The 26,040-nt window shown below is 40.6% G+C and overlaps 1 protein-coding gene across 2 annotated transcripts in view; it reads right to left on the reverse strand.

Moving 5' to 3' along the window:
• The window catches only part of MCF2L (MCF.2 cell line derived transforming sequence like), a gene marked incomplete at its 5' end in the record, with an annotated part of 145,634 nt that overhangs the window by 113,905 nt on the left and 5,689 nt on the right, over positions 1–26,040 (reverse strand). The window contains one exon of one of the 2 annotated variants that reach the window (XM_080613331.1): positions 6,049–6,127. The exons of the other annotated variant lie outside the window; for it this stretch is intronic. Within the exon in view, the coding sequence (XP_080469457.1) occupies positions 6,049–6,127 (79 nt within the window). Of the gene's footprint in view, positions 1–6,048; positions 6,128–26,040 lie in introns of those variants that run through there. 2 annotated transcript variants of the gene reach the window in all.

Here is a 26,040-nt window from a genome sequence, read left to right on the forward strand (position 1 = left end):
TACCTACGCCCAGCACTGGGTGCTTACACTGACAGTTCCACAAGGTTTGTGTTGGCTGCACCCACAGTGCTGTTAGAGGCAATATTAAAGGGTGGACTACCAGACAGTTTGCCTCAATCACAAAGCCTGCATTCCCACATGTTGAGCCAGGTGGCTCATGCTCAAGCTATGCAGCTATGGGGATAACTGGAGAATCTAAAGTGAGGTCAAAATAGCTAACATAGTATTGCAGGCTTACCTCGAGAGATCTACAAATGATTAATCCATATAAAAGCATTAAAGATCATGCTCTACCTGTCTGAAATAACAGCATGTCTGGCTGATATTTGGTAGGACAAGACCAAAGAAACAGTGAAAGAAAATGAAAGTGGCTTTGCCAGATACTGTAAAACAGCAGGCTTAAACTTCCATTTGAAATGTTTCAGATACTGAAAACCTTACAAAACTGTTTGGCTGACTCAGGAACAAAATCCCTAGTAGCTTGCTTGATCTCCTTTGTTAAAGTAAAAGAAGAGTGACCCAAATGCCTCCTGCTCCCTGGCTTTGCTCAACACAGCAGCTTAGATTAAACACCTTGAAGACAACTCAGCCTGTGTTACGTATCACACCCGTCTGTCCCTGCGTTGTGCTGTTCCTTTTCTGCAGAAGTTCCCTGTTACTTGATATGCAAGAGGTAATCTTGCAGGCTTGGCTCTCAGCGGGTGTAAGCGTGGCAGGCAGCTGTGCCAGGCACTCTTGCCAAGAAAGTATTCTGAGTCACTATCATAATAAAAAATGCATCAAAGTAACAGGCTTTTTGTCTTCTTTCATATCACTAAGTGTACGAGTCCAGGCAGGGCTTTTCTGGCTCTACAAGACTTAAGTTATACTTAAATATACCCAAGGTCCATAGAGTGAATGGGAGACTGACATTTATGCATCCTGCAGTCCTCTGAAAAACCATTCTTAGTGCATCATCATTTACTGTTTAATGCCTATTTTGCCCAGATCTCCTGTTTGTGTCTTGAAAGACAACAGCAGCGGCTGCAACTTTCCTATTGCAGTTCAGCAACTGCCATTAAAATCAGTGAGAGACTGGGGTAGATGTAATGATAACAAAGGTCACTGACAGTCCTAAAACAAAGTGCATATGGCTATAAAGTGAAGTGGGTATTTTCTTTATTTATTTCTTTTCTTTTTCCCCCATTGTATGTGAAGAAAGAAATCCTCCTGTGCTGAAATGTTCTGGAATGCAATTTTAGGGTGACAACAGTTTGGTTAAAAATAAAATCTAATCAACTTTAATGCCAATCAATTTTTTTTTTCCTCAGACTACCAGAAAGGCAGCTCCCTTTAACAAGAACAAGACTGCTGCCAAAGCTGAGCCTTACTTCCACCAGTTTCATTATATCTAGCTATTTCAGTAGTAAAATATTTTGAGTTAGCCCTTAGTATATTAGAACATACTAAGAAATGGAAGCCATGCAGGTGCACACAGAACAGTGCATGTGCATAGAAAACATGCACATTCCACTCCTAATTGCTTAATTGTGTCTGTTAACTGCAGCTCCCACCCTCTATTCTTCAAATTTTAAACCTCATGACAGGAGGAACATCCCCTCTGGCCCGGGAAATCAGCGGCATCTTTCATGGTTAAGTTCAAATGGGGTCAGGAAAGCTGAAATGAAGGGCCAGCAAGCTAATGCTAGGCAGAGGCATCCCACGTTACAGTTATATGCCACCTGAGCACAGCAGAAGTCCTAACACCCTTCAGATTTCAGAGCTCTCAACGGTTCTTTTCAACTGTACCAGCTACATAGAAAGTTGACAAAGCTGCCAAGTAGTAATTTAATGCCCTTCACGCTCAGACCTGCCTGCCTGCCAAATTAACACATGGGCACAAAGTATTCTGCCACCTGCAGAAAGATTTTTAGGGATCCTGGAAAATCAAGTGAACAAAGGACAGATGCTACAAGGGTAAGAAAGACCAGACAAGCTCACAAGAGACTAGGAATGGGGAAGACACACAGAACAGGTCCTTCCAGCTGCCCACAACTTTGTAATGTTCCTTCAGTGTTCCTGAGGGTAGCCCCAATACTACTTGTGGTAAGCCAACTCCTTCCAGTTGATGTTAGGCACTTGGAAGTGGTATGTGTGTCCATTCCCCCTACATCTGTTCCTAATTTGTCAAGACAGGTGAGCAAGCCTTCAAAACCTCAAAAGACTGCCTGTCAAGATAAAAAAGCCAGGAAACGAAGTGTAAAGTTTCAGCCCAAATTGTGAATGACAGAAAATCTGGAGCTACTGAAAACTGACTGAAGCTGAAATCGCTAAGGAATGCCACCTGTACATAAAATACTAGCACTGCAATCACATTTACTAAGGAACTATTGACATGTTTATCTTCTTTGATTTGCAGATGTTTCTTCTTTTTGCAGAGTGCTATAATTTTGTTCAAAGAGAGGAAACAGATGGTAGCTATAATAGTGGCACCTTTCCAAAGTGGAAAGTAATCATTTGTGAGGCTACCACAGCCTTAAGGCTGGGATTGTCAGATTTGCATGGCCTGCATGAATTGGACACCACCATCATTGCAAGGTTTCCAAGCTCAGTGCTGATGCAAACCTGAGTAGTGACTGACAGAAAGAACAGGTGCCTTAATGCTGTTTCTGTATCAATCAGAGCAAATGGAGTCTTCAGCAGAAAACCCATGGCACATAGGAATATGGACAAGGTATGAGGTCCCAGACCAGAACCATTTATAAGCTGAGGTTTTAACCTCAAAGCTACTGTTCCACTGCCAGGTGAAGTTCCACCCATAAACAGCAATTTGTGGAAGAGGGTCTAATTTAATACAGCAAGAACTGAAAGAGAAAAAGAAAAGTAAAAACTATGGCCAAATGAACAGAAATGATGCAATTAACCATCAAAAAAATGAGCACAGACAAAAACCAAAACAACAACAACAACAAAATTTAGGCAGAAATAGGGAATTTCCTTAGATCACTTCCACCTTGTTTTAAGGATTTATATGAACAGAGGGAAAGCAATAGGCTGGTCATTCAAGTCCAGCAAGCTCTTTTGATAGAAGGGAAGTGATTGTGATGGCTAAAGAATATATGTGGCAAAAAAAAAAAACCAACAAAGGAAGATGTCATGGGAGCAACTTCTTTAGTCTGGAAGGGGGCAGGGTACAAGTTTATTTTGAAATGTGGAGCAGCAGTCAGAGAAATAATAGAAAAGGATAATAATTCTAAAATAAAAAAACTATTATTTTTATGATCTTAATCGCTAAATATATCCAGAAGCAGAAGATAATATATCTGTAACGTGTTGGAGGATTAAGTGAAGGTGAGCAAGATAAAATAATCAAAACTTTGCCAGAGGAAGCTGTCCAGGTTTGTAAAATGTAGCAGTGTAAGGCACTCAGGGGATCCAGTGAAAGGATCACACATTCAAGAGAGAGTAAGGAGTGACAGATCAGTAATTTACCATGGGAGCTGAGAGTGTGAGCAAACTAGAACTTTAGTCAAAGCAGAGGGAGCAAAAGGACCACTGAGGAAAGTGCTGGTGGTGACTGACGCAGGGGACTTGCTAGCTGGAGAGCCTCCAGAGGTGAAAAGGCTGTTGTGGTAAAACAGCAGAAGACTACAGATAAACCCAGATTTACCATACCTAACTTCAGGCGCTAGGGAGATGCTAGGTTAGGAGCTGAGATACTCCAGGCTTCCAGCTTCCCCCTCCTGGTCAAGGGAAAGAGTGCACCTCAGAAGGCAAAAGAACTTCCTTTCTGCATGTGCCCCCTTCTCTCTTTTCAGCGCACACAGATTTGAGGGGAATTTCTCTTCTGATTTAGATGCTTAAAACTACCTGGGATAAATCTCAGCCTACCTGCGGTATCGTTCAGAAGAGTAAGTGAAGGAAGAAGAATAGCCTTTTTCCTCGGGTACTACAATGGGAGAAAATTAATCCCTTGATGCCTGAAGGTGGAGAGCTGTACTACGGGGCAGCCAGGGAAATCTTTGCATTTCAATTACTCCAGAGCAGGAAGCTATTGAAAAATGGGCTTGGAAAAATCCTGCAAATGATCTTGGGCTGTTAAAGAAATCTCTGCTTACCAAAGGTTTCTGAGTCAACAGAAAGACAGCCAGACAGCAGCTAATTTGACCCAAGGACAGAGAATATAGCCCAAGAATGGGAGTCAGCAACCGAGAAATGGTCTAAACAACCTGAAAGGAACAAGGGAAAAACAAAGAAAAAGAAAAAAAGATAAATAAAACGGAAACAGTCACCTATAACTACAACCACTGGTTGTAGAAAAAAAGGTGCCTTTGGCTTGGGAACACCCACACAGGGATTTACAGAGAGAAAGAAAAAGGGGAGGAGAAGGACCAGCTAAAGCACATGAACATGAATTTGGCAGTAGAGTAACAGCTGCTTTTTTTGGAAAAACATGCAAGTTTAACAAGCTAAGTATCAGCACACAGTCAGAGCCTGCCGGCAAGTGTGAAAACAGCACTCAGAGCTGCAGGCGCCTTACATGAAGGTCACAGTGTACCTACATCTGCACAGCTGAGAGACAGGCAAACAAGGCAACCTGCTCCCAGGCTGGAGGCTCCTTCTTCAATACAGGAAGAAAAGGCTCCCACAATTCCAACCAGTTCTACCATATGTTACTAAAATTTACCTTCTCTCTGAAAAACTACAGCAACAATGTTAAGGAAGTGGAAAAAGTAATGTACAAATTATTAAAATAAACTGCAGAAGACAGTATGCCCTAGCATATACCAGGCTAGCTTTCTTTTTAAACATTACGAAAATCAGAACAGGCAATGCAACAAATATCCAAACATTTAATAAAGATATGTTCTGAAAATAGGAAAATAATCATGGGAAAAGTGCATAAGAAGAACAAGGGAGAAGAAAAGATTATGTATGGTGACCTATAGTTGTAATTTAATGCTTGTTCTTGTCAGATGAAGTCTTGCTTCCTCCCCCCCTCAATGTTACTAAGAAGGTAAAATACCCACTTCCCCTATCCAGGAAAACTGATGCAGCTAATCTGTCCATTCCACATTTGTCATTTAATCTATCTGTTCATCAGACTAAAGCATCAGCCATCTTGCTGATTATCTCCTTGTAACACACAGAAATTGAAAAAGCTGAAGAAGTCACCCTGAGGAAACAGTATCAGGGAAATGGGAAGAAAAAAAAAATCCAATGTTTGATACTACAATGAATAATATCTTAAATAGTCTATATCAGCAAACCACCGGTTTGCCTCAGATAACAAGATGCAAGACTTCTGACATCTGCCAACAGACTAAAGGGCAAAAGAAACAGTTTCAAAGGACACAAAACCCATATCTCTTCTCTTTCCAGTGAACTTTTTATTTTGAAATATGTTTATATCTCTGCATGAGCAATACCCAGGAAAACAGTCCCAGACCTCACCACAGATCACCTGATTGCAGACGGCCGTTTAGTTCTGGTTTTTAACACACAAGCATTTAAATTTTCAAGAAAATAGAACAATCTCTCAGAATCATAAGAATCTTTTACAGTGCTAAAACCATTTTAGTACTTCTGATGCAATTTTTAAGCCATACAAATGTAAAACTACATTTACCATGATTAATGCATTCAACTTCATTCTCATGAAAGTGAGACCCACCCTAAATACTGCTTGCAGTGTCTTACAGTTAGCCCAGCTTTTCACTGCTTCATATTAGAGCTGTTCTGATACAACAAATCTGTAATTCTCCCCACTTTTCAGCTACAGCTGAATCAAGACCCATTTAGAGTATTTGACTGCGCTAGCAGTTACCCAGAACTATTCAAGAGGAGATTCTAAAGCTTGCCTCAGGAATGCCCAAGCACTAAAAATGTTAATTAGTGTTAATATAAACAAAAGTTTAACCTGGTGACAAAATATCTTAACATTTTCTTGCCTATTAATACGAGCATGCATAAAGAATCTAGTCAGATTACCAGGATTTCCTGTAAATCCTACAAAATCACTAACAGCGTCCACAAAACACATTATTTAAGACTAGCAGCTCCTCCTACCAGCACACTGGGAAACCGCATTTAATCTTTGCATCAATTCTTCTAGGGCCATTTCTTCAATTTTCAGCCAGCATCTCATTCTTTGATAAAACAAAAAGAATCCACAGCAAACATGCTCCCCCTGCTCCAAGAATAAAGGAAGGAGGGTGGGGGGAACCCCAAACCAGACCACTACAGCAGTGCTTCGCAGCCCTGCATTTCAATTACTCCACTCGGATCCCCCTTCAGCACAAAGGGAGGCAGGAGTACACGTTCCCTCCTGGCAGCGCTTGGGTGAGGCGGGCGCTGCTTGAAGCCAGAGCCGTGAATGTTAATGACAGCAGGACCGCTTATAACTTCTCTCTCCTCCTCTGCGTATGGGTTTGCCCGCAGTGAAGCCCTCAAATGCCAGAATTAATGCGAAGCGGTGATTAGCCGACGTTATCACCAGTCTCTCCCAGCCTGCAGCAAGTGCTGGGAAGGGCTGCGCTGAATCCACAGCTCAGCGAGAGAATGGCAAGCAGCTGGAGCTTGGAAAAAGCCCCATTCTCATCCTTATGTGAGCGCTCTGCTCCTATTTCTACCTGCCTGTCAGTTGCTGCAGGGTGAGTAGCCGTGGAGGAAAATGCCTTTCCACTGACAATGCCAAGCCTATTCTGCTCTTCCCAGCCCGCATGAATGCCTTCATGTTCGGTTTGAAATGGTAATTTTTGAAGGCTTTCACATTTTCTTTAAACACCAAAATAACCACAGCCACCTTCCAGACTATTTGGTGGAGCTTGACTGCCTAAATGTGCCACAACAGTCTCTGTAACTCTGTGTAACTTCCATGAAATCTGAATTACCTCCTTTAGGCAAAGGGTTTGTAGAGCCAGAATCTGTGGACTTCACAAGGTGTATGGAATATATAGAAAAGAACTGCTGTAGAAGGTAGCAAGGAAAAGCAAGTCTAATAGACTATAAATTTCTATTTCCTATAGAGGGTACACTATCACTGGAAAACTTTTAGGGATATAGAAAATTTTACAAGACTGAAAGCCGTACAATGCCTCTCTGTACAACTGCTCCTTGCAATTGTTTTTCAGTGCTTTTATACAGCCTGTTTTACAAGTTTCAAACCATGAGGCTTTTAACACTTCCTTTTTTCAAGACTATCTTGATGCCTACTAAATCTCAGCAGAATTCTCCCAGTCTTCTAATCATCCTACTGGTTTTAGCTATGTCCTCTTATATTTTAGCCATTAAAATAAATAAATTGTTAACTATGGCAAAACCAACAAGGGATGTTTTCCTGTATGCAGTCCATCCAAAACCAGGACAATGCTTGAAAGAACTGCACTGTGTTATTTAGGATAAAGATCCTTTCTATGGATTACATACAGCAGGCAAAAAGCTGTTCATAACTCTCAAAAATAACATTAGGGAGCGCATGAACTAAAAAAAAAAAAGATAAATTAAGAGGACCCATCAATCTATCTGGGCTTCCTCTGTCAATAACATTAATTGAGATCATACTTAAATATTCATTTATTAGAAGCACTACATCATTTTAACTCGAAGTAGGATGGGCTGACAGCAGCTCCATGTATTATATATGACAAGAGTCATATATATTTCCATTTGTATATTAATAGAAATTAAAAAATTAAGTCTTCAGTCAAGCATTTACATAACAAATGTTACCACAGAAATACAACACAACGGTAGGAAATTTTTCATAGAATAAGAATGGTTTGGGTTGGAAGGGACCTTAAAGATCATCTAGTTCCAATCCCTTATCTCATAAGGTCTATCTTTCCATGATGTTTTCTCAATGAAATAGCAAATGAAAAGCAAGGTATAAATGTATTGATGAATTTTATCACATCAGCCAGTCAACTTTCAGGATCACATGCACATAAAATCTATTTATATTTGTGCAAAATTAATGGAAAACTCTCATATGCTAGTTAAACCTCAGTTATACCAACATCGCCACTTTACATGTAGTTTCTACAACTTCAAACAAATTCAAAACACACAAGGCACTAGCAGAGCATCAAAGCTAAAGGTTTCAGTTAGCTGGACTGAAAGTTAGTTTACCTAAAAGTAGGGGGAGTTTTGTAATCATGTAGTTGTTTAATCATGTTCCTTCACAGAAATCAAGCAGCCCTGTCTGGAGTGATACATTAACGAGCTTAGGTGTAGTTTCTCTACTGAAGGAAACAGATACAGTATGTTCAAGATACTTAACCAGAATGTGGGATTAGCATCTCTGCTAGTTTGAAACTGGATCATCTGTGGTTTCATGAATAAACTTGAGTCAGAGTAAAGAAACAGACCTTAAACAAATTCAAATCAACTCTCAACAAGAGGAGTCAGCTGAACTTCCTTGCAACAAAAATCCAGCCAGTATCTTACAATGTGCTACCTAAGGAATCAAAACAATTCTGGAAATGAAAGCCTCAGTATAGCTCAGGGACGAGCTATTGAAATTTTAATCTCAAAGTTTGTACCTGATGCCCCACACCTCTGCAGGTCATCACAGTGATTGTATTAGGGAGTTAGACATGGCATTTCAGCCCCACAGATCTCATGCTTCATTAAAATTTGAGAGTAAAACAATGTTCAGTTCCAGCACTGAGAGCCTGTAAACACAATAGGAAAGGTTTAAACTTTTCAGGTAAAATCTCATTTTGTTTTTTGTGGTTTGTTTTTTCTTTTTTTTTTTTTTTTAAATAAGAAGTTCAAGCTCCTTTTGGAATTCTGATTTTTTAACTTCTGCTAACTTCTTCTGGGAAAAAAAATCTTCAGCAGTCCTAAGGCAAGTCCCTGCTGCAACAGAGGAATTCATACGGAAGTATACACCCTTGTGTAAAAACACTTTCACAAAGAAATTTGAGGAACACACAGCCTTTCAGTTCCGTATTAAATGTTTAAAACACAGTGAAAACATTTTTGTCAAATAGTCTGTATTCCTATTTCTTTCAGTGCAAATGCAAAGATAATAAACAGGGAGCTTAAACCACGACAAAATGTATTACTGAATTTAATCTCCAGCTTCCAGGGCTTACATGGATGTTTAATTCACCTGATTTCTGCAGGTTTGTATCTTTTTTCTAAACGTCTATGAGGTTTGAGTGCCAAAACAATATTACTTTTTTCCTTCTGTACTCTACTTTGTTCTGGTTTTGGCTGTTGTCTGCAGCAAAGCCTTTTCAAACACAGCAACATCACACCTCTCTTATTTTCAAACAGCTCCAGCCAAAAAGCATTACATTTCAAGAAATTGTAGCTATTTTAAAAATGTTCCAGAAGTAATACACAAAAACGTCTCATGCGAGCAGCCAAAGCAATACTCATAAGTCATTATAATAATGTAATGTAATGAGTTTTGCCTGAGCAAAAGATACTTGCAACTACATAAATTTCTCTGCTAAGTTTACTTTGATCTCCATAATATCAGTAGTCAATGAGTTCCAAAATTTAATGATGTGCCCTGTGAAAAACTGCTTTTGTTCAAACTACCTTCCTGAAATTTTTCTGGTGCCCCAGTTTGCCTTTTGTGAAGCAGTGGAAAAAAAAAACCCCAGGAAATAAACACACTCCATTCACTTCCCCAAGCCATTCATGGCTATACAGACCTCCACTGTAGGTGATATTATGTCACCTCCAATTGCCTTTTTTTCCTGACATAAAATTTCCTACACTAATTAGTTCCTATTTGTACAAAAGCAACCCCATACCTCTGACCGCCTTCTCTGTGCCTCCACGTACCCTAATTCTGCTCTAACAAAGGGAACAAAACTGGACATGGTACTCAAGATGTGGGCACAGCAGAGATTACGCAGTGACATAACAATTTTGTTGTTCTCGGGTTTCTCTCAGTGGTTTGTAGTGCTCTGTTTGCCTTTCGGACCAACACTGAGCAGCGACTGAGCCACTGCTGTTTTCAGGGAACTACCCACAATCAGTCAAGGTCTCTTACTGAGGGTAACAGCTAGCTTAAGGAACAGCATTGTCTTTTCTAAGATTTATCACTCTGTACAAACAACTAATTTCACCCTTTCTACGGATCAGTTACTTAGCATCACCAATTTATCTTCCAACTGTTTGCATTCAGCACTGAACTTGACTATTTTGAATAACTTCACGTTTGCAAATCTTGTCTTTCCATGCTTCCTTTCCATTTCCATCTAATTTTCCACAGAAAACTGACCACCTAAAGCAACTCTCTCATTTTTTAATCAATTATTAACCCACAAGAGGGCTTCCATTTAACTCATAGGAGCTTAGTTTCTCCAAGAGTCTGAGAGCAGCTGCAGTGGAAGAAAGACTATTTATAGAATATAAAGTAGGACTACAAGAAATTAAAACACATACAGGTTTTCCTGCTGCTTTGCATGGGCCCTATCACATTGCTTGTTATGAAAGGAACGGGCAGAGCATATGGATGGTTAATGATTATGCGGCTGAATCCTTTGCCAAACATCCCATGCTGCTTTCCAGCAATATCATGTGGTCAGCAACAGGCAGGCAAGTCAGCCACACTCTTTTCTGGATGGCCCCAGTGTCACATGCCACAAAACTCTATATAGAGTATGTAAGCAATGAAGCCACAGGCATCCACATCACCACCACTGTCCTAAGACACTGCAGACGTAGCCAGAAAGACTTACCTAAGCTGGGCTCCTGCAGAGCGGGAAGAGACTCATTGAATGTGCTTTTCATAACCTGTGTCCTCAGAGGTCCTACAAAAAACTTCCACATATACCCACTGCACAAGAGCAATACTGATCCCCAGCCTTAAATAAAAGGGGAAAGAAAGAGGAAACAGGATAGTTGATATGAAAGATCCAAACAGAAAATGCATTTTTAACATTTCAACCTCCTCTTGGCACCAGTTCTTCCTTCATGAAGCAAAGGGATTTTTCCCTTTTATTTTTCTGAATGACTGAGTTCTCTTGGTAATCAGCCCAGTTAGGCTTTATTATGTAAAGCATCTGGGATTTGAAACTCGGATTCATAAGCAGAGATGGCAGTATTCTGGTTTTGGCAACACCTCACCCTTTCACAAGGAGAAAATTGTTCCTAGATTCACAATCTCAAGGAATACAGAGAACTTAGCATTGAACAAGTCATTACCCTGCAAATACATGCAGGAAGAGGGAAAAAAAAAAGTAAAAGGCTTTTCCTCTTAAAAACTTGACACTCAAACACTCGTACCAATCCAGAGCATGGGCAAGGTTCATAGAGACACACAGACACAGAGCCTTCAGATGTGCAGAAGCATTTAATAGACGTATTTCACCAAAATTATGCCTTGTTCTACTAATCCATTAATTTACCAAATCTCTACCAAGTTCTCAGTTTCAGATCAACCTCAAAAATATTTTCCTTTGATGAAGTAAGTGCTATACAGGAAAAAAAGGCCTAGAGCTGCTATCCATGCTCCCTCATCTGGGACGTGTGTTTAGCCACACACTGGAGCCAGGCTGAGGTGGCATCCAGACCAGGTACTCAGCAGTAGGAGAAAAGGTTCTTCCCTCAACTTCTTTCTACGTAACTGCTTCCCTTCCCTTCTGTTATTGCTCAGGCCCATGGCTGAGTAGTAGAAGATGGAAAAAATGCAACATACTCATTTCTATTTGGTGGCCTCTTCTCCAGCTCAGCCCAATCTTGCTACAGTCCAGCTCCTAGTACTTTCAGTTTTCTTCCCTAAACATCTTTTTCTTCTCCTTATCAATTGCAATCCAGCCTCTCCTTAAAAAAATAAAAAAATAAGATTAGTTCTTAAAGCTTATCTTGACCACTAAACTCTTCCAAATTCTTTTTTATGTCGTATCTCAGTTTCACAATAGAGCAGCATTCCTCATACTTCTGTGAAGGTTTTTGTAGTTAGGCTCTTCAGCCTGAATGAACTTAGAATGACTGACCAGATCAAGGGTTTCCATACTTCCTAGCATAACAGGCAGAGTCTTCTTTTACCCCAGCCTCCCTTACTTGTATGAAATGAATGAAATGTCATTTGAACCTCTTCCACTTATCTTCTAAAGAGCGCCAAGTTTCCCAATAACTGCTTCATTCAGTATTTCTTCATCCTCCTCTTTTGCCACATGGGTGTAAGTAATCACTGCAGAGCCAAGAGCCTTCAAAGAGTTTATTTAGTGTAACACCTCCAACTGCCCCAGTTCTGCTGAGGGCTGCTCCAGCCCTTTATTCCCCTCCAGTCTGAGGAGCTAAACTACCCAGATGTGTGAGCAGCTGCACTCCTCTAAAAACAGGCATGGCAATCAATGAAGGTTGCCTTTTTGCCAGTGCAATGCCAAGTAAGATCCTACCTTTCTAAGTTTACTGAGATGTCTTTATAGATGAAGGAAGCATTTTCCGTAGAAGTTAGGAAGACCGAAGACTAGGAAGCATACAAATAAGCAGGAAAAGAACTTACTGCAAACAGAAGATGGAAAGAAATAAAATGTCAGTTATTTTCTTCTTGGAGGCGCTTCCTTGGGTATGTATAATTAAAGGAAAGGCCACACAAGAGAAATTACTCAAACCCATATAAAAGTGAAACCACAAGTACTTAATAGATAGAAAAAAAGTTGAAACTGAGAAGCTCTTGTTTTAGAAGATCAGACATTGAAAGGTACCATGGTAATTAAATAGGTGGTAGAGTCTGCATGCAGAGATGTCATAGTCATATTTCCCCCCTACACACACAGTATTTTGTATTTAAACATGGAAATTAAAACAATGCAGAACATACACATCTTCTGCTATGTACTAGGCTTTAAATCAGTCCCTTTTTGTGGGTGTTCGGATTATCAAGAAAAGAAAGAACTGGCCATACACTTCAAAGTTTAGCAGGTCTGCCACTCGAGAGTCAGGGCTGATTTAAAACATTCTCAGGAAATTACCCTGTAACACAATGTGATATTTAACTGTCACTTATAATCGTAAATTTTACATACAATCAGCAATCTAAAAAGTACTCTGAATGAAAGTAAGTTTGGTATTCCCAGACTATTCAGTTTGATTGCACAGAATAAAACTGAAGCGCTTACCCCTGAGGAACAGGCTGACAAGTTTTATCACAGATAAAAGGGTAGAAATATGTCAACTTTAATTCAGAACCTTCATTTAAAACGGGACATATCTTAAAATTTGACTGTCATTTTCCACTTCTACATCTTTAAAAACGTAGCATTCACTGGAACTTTAGGGTGTCAGAAAGCTTTTCCCCTTCCAGAAAAGGAAATAGTGGAACACTCAGGGAATGAACCGAGAACAAGGGAAAACTCAGTTTGTGATTGGGTCTGGCTGAGTTGCCCACCTCTGGCTGATGTGCCCCACAAGGCTATTTACTATTCTGCACCTGGGTGCTGGCCTCACTTCTAGACTGCACCCTGTTATAGGACTTGGCTTTGTAAAAATTTAAGTCATCCCAAAAACCAACCAGGAATAGAAAAATCATTTTCAACAACCTTAAGGCTATTTAGCCTGCAGCCAAAGAGGTCAAACCCTGAACGTGTTCTGCGACAAGACTGAGATCTCTTGCCCTCACCACAGGTCCTTCCTTTGTGTCTTTCACAACAGAGCTGTGTGTGTTTCCTTAATAGGCCAATTCCCCCATCTATTTTATTGCATACAATCCTCAATAAATAAAATAACATTATTTTCTTAGTCTGGTTATTTGTGTTAATGGATGCTTACTATAGGAGAGAAAGACCAAGTCAGATCTCATCCAAAGTGGCAGGAGATTTGAGTCAGGGGAGAAAAAAAAAAAAAAGAGAGAAAAAAAAAAAGGCTTTTGCTTTTTCACAACCTTTTCATTTTTGACAAGCAAAAATCACTACGTCCAGTTCAGAATGGTAAGAGTTTTCGGGGGGAGGGTTGTTGTTTTTATTAGAATATGAAATAGTGAACATTTTCCAACCCCCTACTTTTTTTCCCATGTAATATTTCTCACAGAAGATGCTATTTCCCAAACCAGCCAAATTAAATTGGTCTTTCCTGGAAGCTGGTCTGCACAGTAACTCAGTAGATAAGGAAAAAATGACTGCTTTTCAGTTTATAGTTTCTCTGCCTTCATTATGGTAAAGCTGTCAGAAAGGAAAATGTCATCTAGGCTTCTTCACATTGAAAGCCACATCCAAACCACCATTTCATGCTTTCTTGAAAGACTGAATTCTTGCTTTAATTGGCTTCTAAAAGTATTGCTGTTAGTTTTCTTGAAGGACCACAGTCCTGAGTAGTTGCTGCTTTTAAAAGAAAAAATGTAAGCATGCCTGTATACATTTCCTTGTTATTTTGATTATGTATTGCTGTCGCTTTTTCTTCTTTCCCCTCCTTCACTCTTAGAGCTATTTCCAATCCATAACAAGGATTCTTTTGGGATTGACAAGCTCAATGCAAAGCTGTTTATTTTCACTTTCTTTGCCTTTAAAATTAAGTAAAAAGAAGTGGTTTTTGACAAAATATCTATTACACATAAGAGGTTGCATGAGCTTCAATTTCAAGTATTTTTTTAAGCTTTGTAATACTTGGATACTTTTAAAAAGTATCTCGAGTTGAGTGGATCACAACTGCAACTAAGAGCTGGCTCCATAAATCCACAAAGATTAACACAGAAGGACAGGCTCACAGTGAGTCTCAATTGTGGAGCACAGTACATAATTTCTTATTCCAAGTCATGAGACATGATTGTTTCTATCCCTATCGAATGCTGTCAGGTCAGCTTGCAAAGTTATTGGTAACTAATAACCTCCAGGATGCACCAACTGGTGCACCAGAATATCTCCAACATTGATATTCTCAACAGGTGCTTTGTAATCATGCACTCTTGCACTTCATTCTGTTGTCCACTGATTCATTTCATTTTTTATGAGACCTAAACAAAGTCTGAAGCAAGAGTACAGAACCTGAAATTTTGTTGAAATCTCAAGTTAATTTCTGCAAATTTGTGTTCTCAGAGTTCTTCTCGAGACCAGTTTCAATGGGCTGAAAATACTTTGATCCTTCAGCTGCCAGCCCCCACCAGAGACTCAGCAGAACGTTAGTGCCATCCTATCCCACACTTCATCCACTTACCCGTTTGTGTTTACTCATCAGAGGTAACTACCACATCCAAGACTGAACTGCAGCAGTCCCCTCAAAAGCTCAATAGCAGAATTCCTACTGAAACACAGTTGTACAACTTGGATGTGCTGATTCATAGGGCATATCAACAATGCCAGTTTTGGTTCAGCTCATCAGGTGTTATTTGTGACAACATTAAAAAAAATATTACTTAATAAAAAAATCCAAAAGTAGAACAAAAATTTTCAACAAAGTAAAAATACATTAATGTGTCAGGCAAAAAACCGTAACATCTCACACTAACTCTTTGTACATCTTCATATTTTTGTCATAGCATACAATGCTTCTGCATGACTATTGTCAGGATGTTAGGCCTGGGAAGGACTTCAAAGAAAGAAAAAATTATCATACCATATGCCCCTTTCCAAGACAGAAGTTATATAATGGACCAGTCTCTATGCATGTTCCTGCATATTTCATGGCAATGCCTGGATCTCTCAAGGAGAATATCCTTCACCGTCCCAGCTGAGTACCCAAGAAGAGCATTTTCAGAGATAAATATTGTTAATGCATCAGCAGAGCACAGACAAGCAGCAGGGAAAACAGGGAGGCTAGAATTATGAAATATAATTGAAAAGCTGTCATTCCAAATGGCAGCATATAGAGGAGGCTTGAGGATGTCAGATACCATGCACTGGAAGGCCTGACTTGAAATTTTAGCTATACCACACCAATGCACCTAGAAGGAAAAGTCTCTCTGCAGTCTGATCTGCAGAATCTGATCTGCATTAGCATCCCCCTAAGAGCCATTTGCTTCCTTCAAAATTTTCACCAACCCTTTAGAGAAACAAAGAGGCAGTAAAGCATTAAAGTCATGTGGTTATTAGTCTGATTGGATCTGCCACTGCTAGGAGCACCTGCTACAAGAGCAAAAATCACTAAGGAACTTTGTCTGAAAGACTCTACTGGATAAAACCAAAGAAACACAAAAATAAACCACCTACCAGTGGTGTGGTAATGCATGATAGGCGAACAGCTCTCAAAAAGTAGAAGTAGCTGTTATTAGATGGTTTAACTTTCATCTTATTGCTTTCATGGGATTAGGCAGCATGCTGTTCAAGGAACTGGACTCTCTGCTTTACTGTAGAATATATTTGTATTCATTTTCTACGTTTTAAAATGTGTAGAGGCAACAAGGAGGGGTGGGATTGGATTCAGAAGATAGACTATGAATAGCAGCTGACATACAAATAATTCTTTCACTCTGCTTCTATCCCTTCACTTCCTCTCCCCCTAACATTTGCAAAGGAGTATTTAAAATTAAAGATTAGTTTCTCACAGAAAAGACAGAATCTGCCTGCTCTTCCTACCTTCTCAATCCCAGATAGGCTCAGTTTGCAACTTAGAGCACCCAAAACAAATAATGATAAAAAGAGAGTCCATGAAAACTTCAAGTCCTTTATAGAGAGAGAACTCTTTTTAAAGATATATCTCAGCAAGCAACATTATCTTGGGGGAACAGAGTAAGGTCTCGGATTTAAAGGTTGCTTAATACTCATTAATAAAATCCAAATGCAAAGGACCTTGTGACTAAACATATATAATTTCATGTGAACAGCTGCCTCCATTTAGAGAGGAAAAGGAGTTTATGAAACATTTAAAAGCCTATTTTCACAAGCAATCCCACCATGGAATTACTGCCAGATGTCTTTACGATATTTGACAAGCTACAGACAATGTTTTGTCAACATGTGTTAAGTATTTTTCTATGCAGTGTAGTCTTCCCAGTACTATATGTTATTTTTCCAATATATATGGGAAACTATTTTACTATATGAAAGACAGTCTCAAATGTGACTTCTACCTCATGTACTTGTGACCCAGCTACACACAAGAAATCATATTAAACATACCTGCTGAAAATCAACCTAATTCTTATGCAGTACTTGCTTAAAAGAGCTACTCTTTCTTAAAGTATAATAATGCAACTAAGTTTTAAATTAAATCTGACATAATTAAACAACCATACTGTTGCACAGATTTGGTTTTGGCTTAAACAGTGGAAGCTAATCATAAGCATCATTAAAATCTTTTAACACAATATATGAAATCACACTCCTCTCACAGCCAGAACAAAAATACTAATCTATGAGAACATACATGTATCCCATATTGAATTACTTAAGTAAACTACAAATAAAACCAATGTCCTGCCAAAATCCTATTATGAGGCATATGTACCATCAATTCCTTTCAGCAGCTCTCTGATCTCCAACTCCAAAAAAACAGCTAAGACTGCAACAATATGCAAACAATAGCACTGAGCTTTAAAAGGCAATGCTTTAAAAATAAATGTTCAGAAAACTAGATGCTGTAATACATACACACATACACTGTCTTTGTTTATGCTTGTAAATACCAACCTTTCCTGTTGTTCTGTCCAAAATCCAAGGCATGCTGCACATCTCCTTTGATCAGGTGTTTTTTGTGAGAACAGCATAAATAACACAGCATTTGAGCAACAAATGTAGTAAAAAGGTCCAAGTGTGCATGTTGAATTCTTCTTAAATGCAGTAGAACTGAGGCTCAATGCAGTGCATTGAGCTTCCACAGCAAATTTGTTTCCAAGGAAACCAATAGCTGCAGGTGTTTTCCCATATAACAGTGAAAGAAAAGTCATCAGTGAGAGGACTTGTTTACTCAGTGTTCTGTTCACATATTTTTTTCTGAACAATTACAAACTATTCCAAAAACTCTGTTAGAAGACCATACTACATTAAAAATAGTTTAAAAAAGTCTTCCTTTACATATAACCTTACTGGACAGATGCTGCTAAAGGAAACATCCCACCTTTAAGTGTTTTCCTCCTTATCCTCCTTCAGTCTCCACTGCCAAAGTGAACTGCCTCCCCTGTTTTGTATCCTTCAATAAGAGCATGCAAAACTCACCCTAAATTATGAGGTTGCATCCTAAAAGGTGCTCCAACAACTAAGCAAGGCCCCAGCTTCCAAGGAACAATGCTGACTTGAAGAGGCTACAGGAATGCCTATTCCTACCATATGACATAGTTTTGCCAAATGGGTGATATCTCTGTAGCATGATATATGACTGACACAAATATAAATATTTAGTAAATCCATAAAAGAGATAGCAAGGTGGAAAATCCACTTTCCCTGCAGTTCTCCCACAGGACATTAAAGCTATAACTCAAAATTACACACACAATGAGTACTTCTCATTTATGTCGCAGATTCTCAAGCCAATATATAAAAATAAAAACATTATGGGAGCTGAATTTTAGTTTTGAAAAATTAAACCCCTTTTCTCTGGATAAGATACCAGAATATTTACCATTCCATATGAGCCCTGAAAGCTTTTTTCCCCACTGTCCTCTTTCAGTGTTATTGATTCAACAGCAACATCTACTGGGCATGAAAGGGCAAGATTCAACTTCTTAAAAGACATTAAAGGGCCAGGCACAGCAGTAGGAAATACTTACAGCATCTATCTATCTATGGATACTTTTCCCAGTCAATGCAAAACCAGAACTGAAAGGAACAAAACTTTAAAATATTCATTTGCTCTCTCCTCACCCCTCCAAAAGGAAAACAAGCCCAATAAAAAGATGGATAGAAGAATAGCACTGACTTCTGTTTGCCATTTGTTGAGAAAATATTTATGTTACATCTTGAGGAACATTAGATATACTAGGCTAACAGAACCAGCTGACAGGAATTCTGCCAATAAAAGTATTCAAACAATCTTCAAGTTCATGCAGTGAAGAGGTTTATTACACATCTTTTTGTTCTTTAAATCTATTTACCCTCTTTGTTAAAGAATTACACAAATTAAAACAAAAAATATCAAAAACCAAAACCCCAAAACAGACACACCCCTCGTCACCTCCCAAACCCAAACAGAAACCTAAACAAACAACAAAAAAAAGACAACCAAACAGCCATGACTAATAACCAGCAAGATCAGATGAAGCAGACGTTCTTCAAAACTTCATTGAGAACAAGATGAGGACATGTGGACCTATAAAATGCTAAGAACAAGGATCTCAAAGGACTTTGGCCTAATGACACCCAGCATTTTCCTTCCATAACAGAAGCTACAGGGGTCTAAATTCCCTAAGTGGAACACAAGAATTGAGGTCTTGTGTGTGGGACACAGGACAATCCACATTTCTGCAAGCTCCATCTAAGCCAGCCAAAGAAAACAACAGAGAGGCAGCTCAGCTCCATCCCTCTTTCTGACTTTCTGCAGAGACTAGCATTTCAGCTGCTTGCCGAAAGGCACGAATTATGATCGGGATTCACAATCACAGCCCTTACTTGGCTTTCAACATCAACACAATTTCTTCTCTTAAAATGCAATCAGATGGGAACAGGATCCCTTCAAACACTGTTTATGCATCTCATATCAAGTGATTAAATGCTACTGGAAATAGAAAACAAAACTCAAAGACTCTCATTTTAGTGAATCTTGTCCTTCAAGGTAGTGACTTCACCTAGGAAGACCCCAGCAATTGGTCAGCTGAGCATCCTCCCAGCCCTCTTGGCTGAAGAGGAAAGCAGAGAGCATTCTCTATTTCTCTGCAAGTACTCCAATCACTTCACTGTGACCTGTGTCAGGAACCCAAACTTCTCTGTATCTAGACAGCATGAAGCTGACCATGCAACCTTTTGAGAAGCTCAGCAAGGCCACCTAGCAATCTAAGAGCATGGCACACACCAAACTGCAGGCAGCCTTCTCAAGAAGACAGCAGCTCTGGGCAAAGTCAAGGGGACCCATCAACCCCAAGTAGCTCAATCCTCACCAGTAAAAATACTGAAGCAATTACAAAGAGAATGAGGGACACCTCTTGGACTTAAAACATCTAAATGCTACTGAAGTGCCCTGAACACTGGCACTTCTCCCCTGTGCTTCTAGTGAGCCTCTTTCTTTGCAGCGCAGCGAACAAAACAAGGGCAACAGCCCTGCTGGAGCCCCACCAGCTGGTAAAACAGGAAGACAACTCAGCTGCTCCCTTCAGGTCTGGTCCTGGCTGCACATATGTATGCCATTCTGATACATTCTAGAATCTCATTTATAGCCTTCCTATGTAAATGTACTTTGCAATAGCAAAGAGGGCAGGATTAGACAATTCCTGTAGAATGAAATGTGCCTGGGTGTGTGATACAGCACATCATAATATGGCTCAGAGCTGAAATTATACAGCACACAGATGGAATAGCAGATTTCAATATGCAGAACAGTTCTAGAACATACATGTTCAAAAACGAGACATGTTTGTCCAAACAAGCAATAAGGAGGGTGGGGGGAGTGAACCAACTTCCTTAACATGCGTAACAGGGCATTTTTGCAGTATTATTTCCCCACTCCTCTGCCTGCAAGCCCTGTTCATGCAGAAAAAGAAACTTCAAGGATTTCTCCTGGGGAAATATCTTCCTTCGGCATACAGAGTGCTAGTGAACAGGACTTCAGACAGCATTAAGAGAGCTCGCTCTGCTTCTAGGCCTAGCAGCCTTGTTCCAATTAGATTTTTTTTGCAGGTCCTGACAGCATTATAAAGGTTTCTAATACCTTCTCTGCACATACACAATCTCATGCATTTATCCACACACCTTAATGGAAACAGAAGCTGCTGGCAAGACTGCCTTTTTTTTTTCTGAGGACCTGCTCTCCACCTCACAGGAACCGCAGCAGAGACAACACTGATGTGGTCTCCCCGGAATTTTCACCTTTTGGACAGGTCTCCTTGGCAGCAGTTAATCCCCTGCAGCTTATTTTTCACTCAACCTGTCATTTTCAGTGTAGCTGGTTTTCCCCAAGAAGAGATTCCTGGATGGAAATCACACATGCTACACGGCTACTACAGAGCCTTTCCTCCCTCCCTCCACACAGTAATTATCAAGATTACATTTCCCCAGGTAAGCCTCTGCAAAACAAGTCACACAAATTCAACAGCAGAAAGCTTAAACTGACAGACTCCAGATTCAGTATCAAATTTATTCCCTTCTCTCTATATAAAAATCTTGTGTAGAAATGGCCAACATATTCAGTGCTGCTGGAATCCCAGAGTAGATCTTCCCACAAGAAATCTGTGAGCAAAAGCTGATGTTTAATATTTTATTGTATACAGAGATTAAAAATGTACAGAGGCCTTGTAAACACCGCCTTTAATCAAGCCTTACCAGGCCATTACCATATACCTGACAAGCTCCTAAATTAAGCTACCGGTTCGGTCAGCTTGTTTTAATATTGATGCCACTTCAGTGACCATTTAACAAGCTGGCAGCCAGTCTGCCATTATGGAGACTCCAGAAGACAACAGTTTAGTTCCCTCAGCATCTCTTGAGCACAACGTATTCAGCTACTGGGGTCAAAATTTCCCCCAAGGAAATATGAATGACTCCAGGGGAAGTCACACAGGCTTGAGGGGAACTTCAGCCAGAAGTCACATGCCTTAAGCAGGAAGCGCTGCTGGGTGTCTGACTCCAGCTTTGTCTACCACGTACCTAGCTGTTAGCTGAATAAGGTGTCTGAGTACCAGGGCACCATAATGTACAACATGGGGGGGGGAGGAAAAAGACAAAGTAAAAATGAATGCAAAGTAAACATTCGGAATTTCTTTCCAGAGGAGCCACCTGTGTGTCTTGCAGCATTAATGTGCCCTTTTCTTCCCAGGCACCACGCTAATGGCATATTATATTACGAAATCCCTGATGTGTGGAAATTCTAGGGCAACTTCCTTGCTCAGCTGTGAATCTAGGCTTGGACCAGAGGAATTTGGGTCTAAATTTGTCCCATATAGATGGAGAACATAGGAACTAGTGCATCCTCGTCTCTTCCATTAGAGATCCACAGGACAGAGCAGGAGGCACGTCAGAAATGTCAGTCAGAGGGAGAGGGAAAGAAGGGTGACCAGGCAGGAAGATCATGAGGGGAGAGGAGGGGCGGCTGTGAGGGGAGACTGTGAAGGGAGAGGAGAGGCAGCCATGAGGGGAGATCATGAGTGAAGATCATGGGGGGAAAGGAGAGGCTACCATAATGGAAGGTCATGAGGGCAGATCATGAGGGGAGAGGAGGGATGGCCATGAGGGGCCATCATGAAGGGGGAGAAAGGGAGGACATAAGGGAAGATCATGAGGGGAGTAAAAGGCATTTGTGGAGGAAGACCATGACAGGAGAGAAGGGGTGGCTGTGAGGAGTGAGGAGGGATGGCCATGAGGGACTATCATGAGGAGAGAGGAAGGGCGGCCATGAGAGAAGATCATGAGGGAAAAGAAGGGGTGACCATGAGAGCAGATCACAAGGGAAGAGAAGGGGCAGCCATTAGGTGAGATTGTGAAGGGATAGGAGGGGTGATCATGAAGAGGGATCATGATGACACAGGAGAAGTGGCCATGAGGGGAGATTGTGAGGGGAAAGGAGGGGTGGCCATGAGGGAAGATCATAAGGGGAGACACCAGGTGGCCATGAGGGGTGAAGGGCCATCATGAGGGGGGATCGTGAGAGGTGAAAGAGGAAGATTCTGAAAGGAAAGGAAGGGTGGCCATAACGGAAAATCATGAGGGGTGAAGGGCTGTTGTGAAGGAAGATTGTGAGGGGAAAGGAGGGGCAGCCATTAGGGGAGATTGTGAGGGGAAAGGAGGGGCAGCCATTAGGGGAGATTGTGAGGGGAAAGGAGGGGTGGCCATGAGGGGTGAAGTGTGGTCATGAGGGGAGAGGAAAAGCGGCCATAAGGGGAGATCATGAGGGGAGACAACAGGTAGCCATGAGGAATGAAAGGCAGTTGTAAGGGATGGCCATTATGGGAGATCGTGAGGGGAAAGAAGGGCTGGCCATGAGAGAAGATTGTGAGGGGGAGAGGAATTTTGTGAGGGGAAAGGAGGAGTGGCCATGAGGGGATTTTGTGAAGGGAGAGGAGGGGCAGCCATGAGGGATGAAAGGCAGTTGTGAGGGTATATCATGAGGGCAGAGGAGGGGTGGCCATGAGGGGAGATTTTGAGGGGAAAGGAAGGGTGGCCATGAGGGGATTTTGTAAGGGGAGAGGAGGAGCAGCCATGAGGGGATTGTGTGAGGGGAAAGTAGTAGTGACCATGAGAGGAAAGCATGAGGGGAGAGGAGGTGTGGCCATGAGAGGTGAAGGGTAGTCATGAGGAGAGATAGTGAGGGAAAAGGGGGGGGCAGCCATGAAGGGAGATCATGAGGGCAGAGGTGGGGCGGCCATGAGGGAAGATCGTGAGGGTGAAGGAGTAGCAGCCATGAGGGGAGATCATGAGGGGAGAGCAAGGGGAGCCATGGAGTGCTAGGGTGTGTTAGGTGGCCATGAGGGTTAGGGGAGGAAGCTATACAGTGTGGGCCACTATGCAGGGCAGATGAGGGGTGACTGCAAGTGGAGATCATGAGGGGCAGCCATAAGCGGAGATCAGTTTGCCCTTAGTGACATGGTTTAGTGGTGGGCTGGGCAGTCCTGGGGTAACAGTTGTACTTGATGATTTTAAAGGTCTTTTTCAACCTAGTTGATTCTATGATTCTATATTAATCTGTTCAATAAGTAGTTTAGATGACATTTTAAGACTAAAAGCAATAAGCTAATTATGTGCAACAAATAATTTTAAGGAATCACAATTTTTCTAATGTACCTTATGATCAACAAATAGGCTTAAACAGATCTGATAAGCTGAGCTGAGAAAAATAAAACTGCTCACTAAGTAACTTAAATTGCATGTCCAAATTAAATAAACTCTCTTTGGCCTCTAGCAATTAAAACAAACGCAGTATCTTTAGCTGGAGGAAAGGTTTTCCTTTGACAGCTGGCCATTTAACTAATTCTAGTCAATGCTAAACAGCACAATTTTCATCAGCAAAGAAACCCAGCCATATCAGTATGCATCTAGTCTGCAGTTTGTACCTTTGAATAATGAACAAAAGGGGTTTCTAGACAGCTCTTCATTTTCAGTGGTAGGAAGATTTCTATGCACTTTGTGGCCATAAAAACCTGTTGTTGTCATAGCAAAATGCAAAAATAGACCTAAAAAAAAAAAAACAACTCTTAAATAAATTATTTCATTATTTTCCAGTATTACTGTTATCTAAGCTCCCTCCTCCTATGTAGTGATGGTTTACTTTCTAAACACTCAAAGAAAGTGTATTGAGTAACCCGAGCAAATCTGTGCATTTCCATGAAACAGCCCTCAGTAATTCCTCAGTGCCAGAGGCAACAACTGAACCCAACATCTAATCTGGTTATGGGCTAAAACAGAGGCAAAGCAACTCATTTCCATGACAAACAGTCCAGCTGGAAACCAGTGAGTCAATCTAACCCATCACTTTTTACCCCTACAGATGTGTAGATAAATGACACTGAAATTATAAGGGAGCCCATGAAACTTTGTAGCTCAGATGGCTTCCACTGCACCTATGCAAGACCTAATGTTTACATTCCCTACTTCTCCATCTTCATGGCCTTAAGGACTGAGTGCCAAATCTAGCAAGCAGTCTGCTGCTACAGAAGCAGAGGAGGCAAAAGGCAAGGAAGAGCTCCAAACTTGCCATGTGACAGCTCTATTACACTAGGGCACATGGAAAGCATGAGATGTCTAAGGTCATGCACTATCCTGGAGGACAAATAGGCCAGTTTCTGTAACACTGTTTGTTTATTCCTGTTTAGATATTATAATCAAGAAGATTTTAAAATATATCCACTGCCTCCAGATGTAGAAAAATGGGATTTATAGAGTGCCTAAACAGGTTGGACATGTAACCCCTCCTGAATTTCAATTACACTGCTGCTTGGACATTTTTCCAATTTCTCTGGAGCCACCTAAGGCACTAAAAGCACAAAGGTACTCATGTCAGGAGCTAAACAGAATTGACAAAGCTTTCCTACTTTAGTTTCAGCAAGTATCTAATATTTCATCCTACATGGAGAATATCTGAAAAGCAAAGCATGATTTAAATCAAAAGAGAAAGATCCATTACATTCAGAGGCATCACAAAAGCTATTGATTTTCATAATAAACTAGATGTTATTGCTTTCTCTTCTGATTAAATGGCTATATATTTCAAGTATGTTATAAACAAAAGGACATCCATAACTACATAGTATTGAAATATATAAATCCAATAAAGTTGTACTAACTTTTACTAGCTTAATGTTGCTAGAGAATCATTTCCAACATTCAATGCAACATAATGCCACCATTTGAGGAAACTCCAAATTTCAGTTTACATACATCACATTTTTACCGTGAAAGTGTTCAGAACCCCATGGAACAAAGCAGGTATAGCTTCCCCCTAACATCATCTTAAAAAGTCCTTGCTTCTTTGTACAGGTTATTGGTGTTTGCCTTTCCTTTGGCAAGGAGCTCTCCAAGCAGACAGGCTGGCAGAGCTCCAGCTATACCTCCCAGGTTCATGTGATCTCACAGCTAACAAGGAACCCCAGCCAAACTCTTTCAGAAAAAAGCAAAAGACTCTCTAGGAAATGGGAGAATAGAAAGCGAAAAATAACAAATGCTGCGGCTGGGCCGCTTATTACAACAGCAAACAAGAAGAAAAGTATAAGGAAATGCAACAATGCAGCAAACGTATTTCCAGTACACCTCATACACCATTAAAAGTTGTGATGGATTAGTATAAGCCGTTGCAGCACACAGTACTTGGAACATGTCCTGAAAATCTTCTCCCGGTTGCATTCAGGGAACTTTGAAGAAAAATTATAAATGCTTTCATGCCTTCACTATAGCTGCAGGTGGTACCATAAATTCTTCTACTTTATCTTAGTGGCCTGGCCAAAAAAAAAAAAAAAAGAAACAAAACAACCAAGCAGCTAATAAAGGCTAAGTTTAATTTCAGGCAGTTGGTGTAGGAAACAGCCACACATGCAGGAAACAAACAGCGAAATTCAAGTGTGGCACCGAATTACCTACACGTGTAGACATA

Source organism: Psittacula echo (genome assembly GCF_963264785.1).
Source record: "Psittacula echo genome assembly, chromosome: 3".
Taxonomy (NCBI): domain Eukaryota; kingdom Metazoa; phylum Chordata; class Aves; order Psittaciformes; family Psittacidae; genus Psittacula; species Psittacula echo.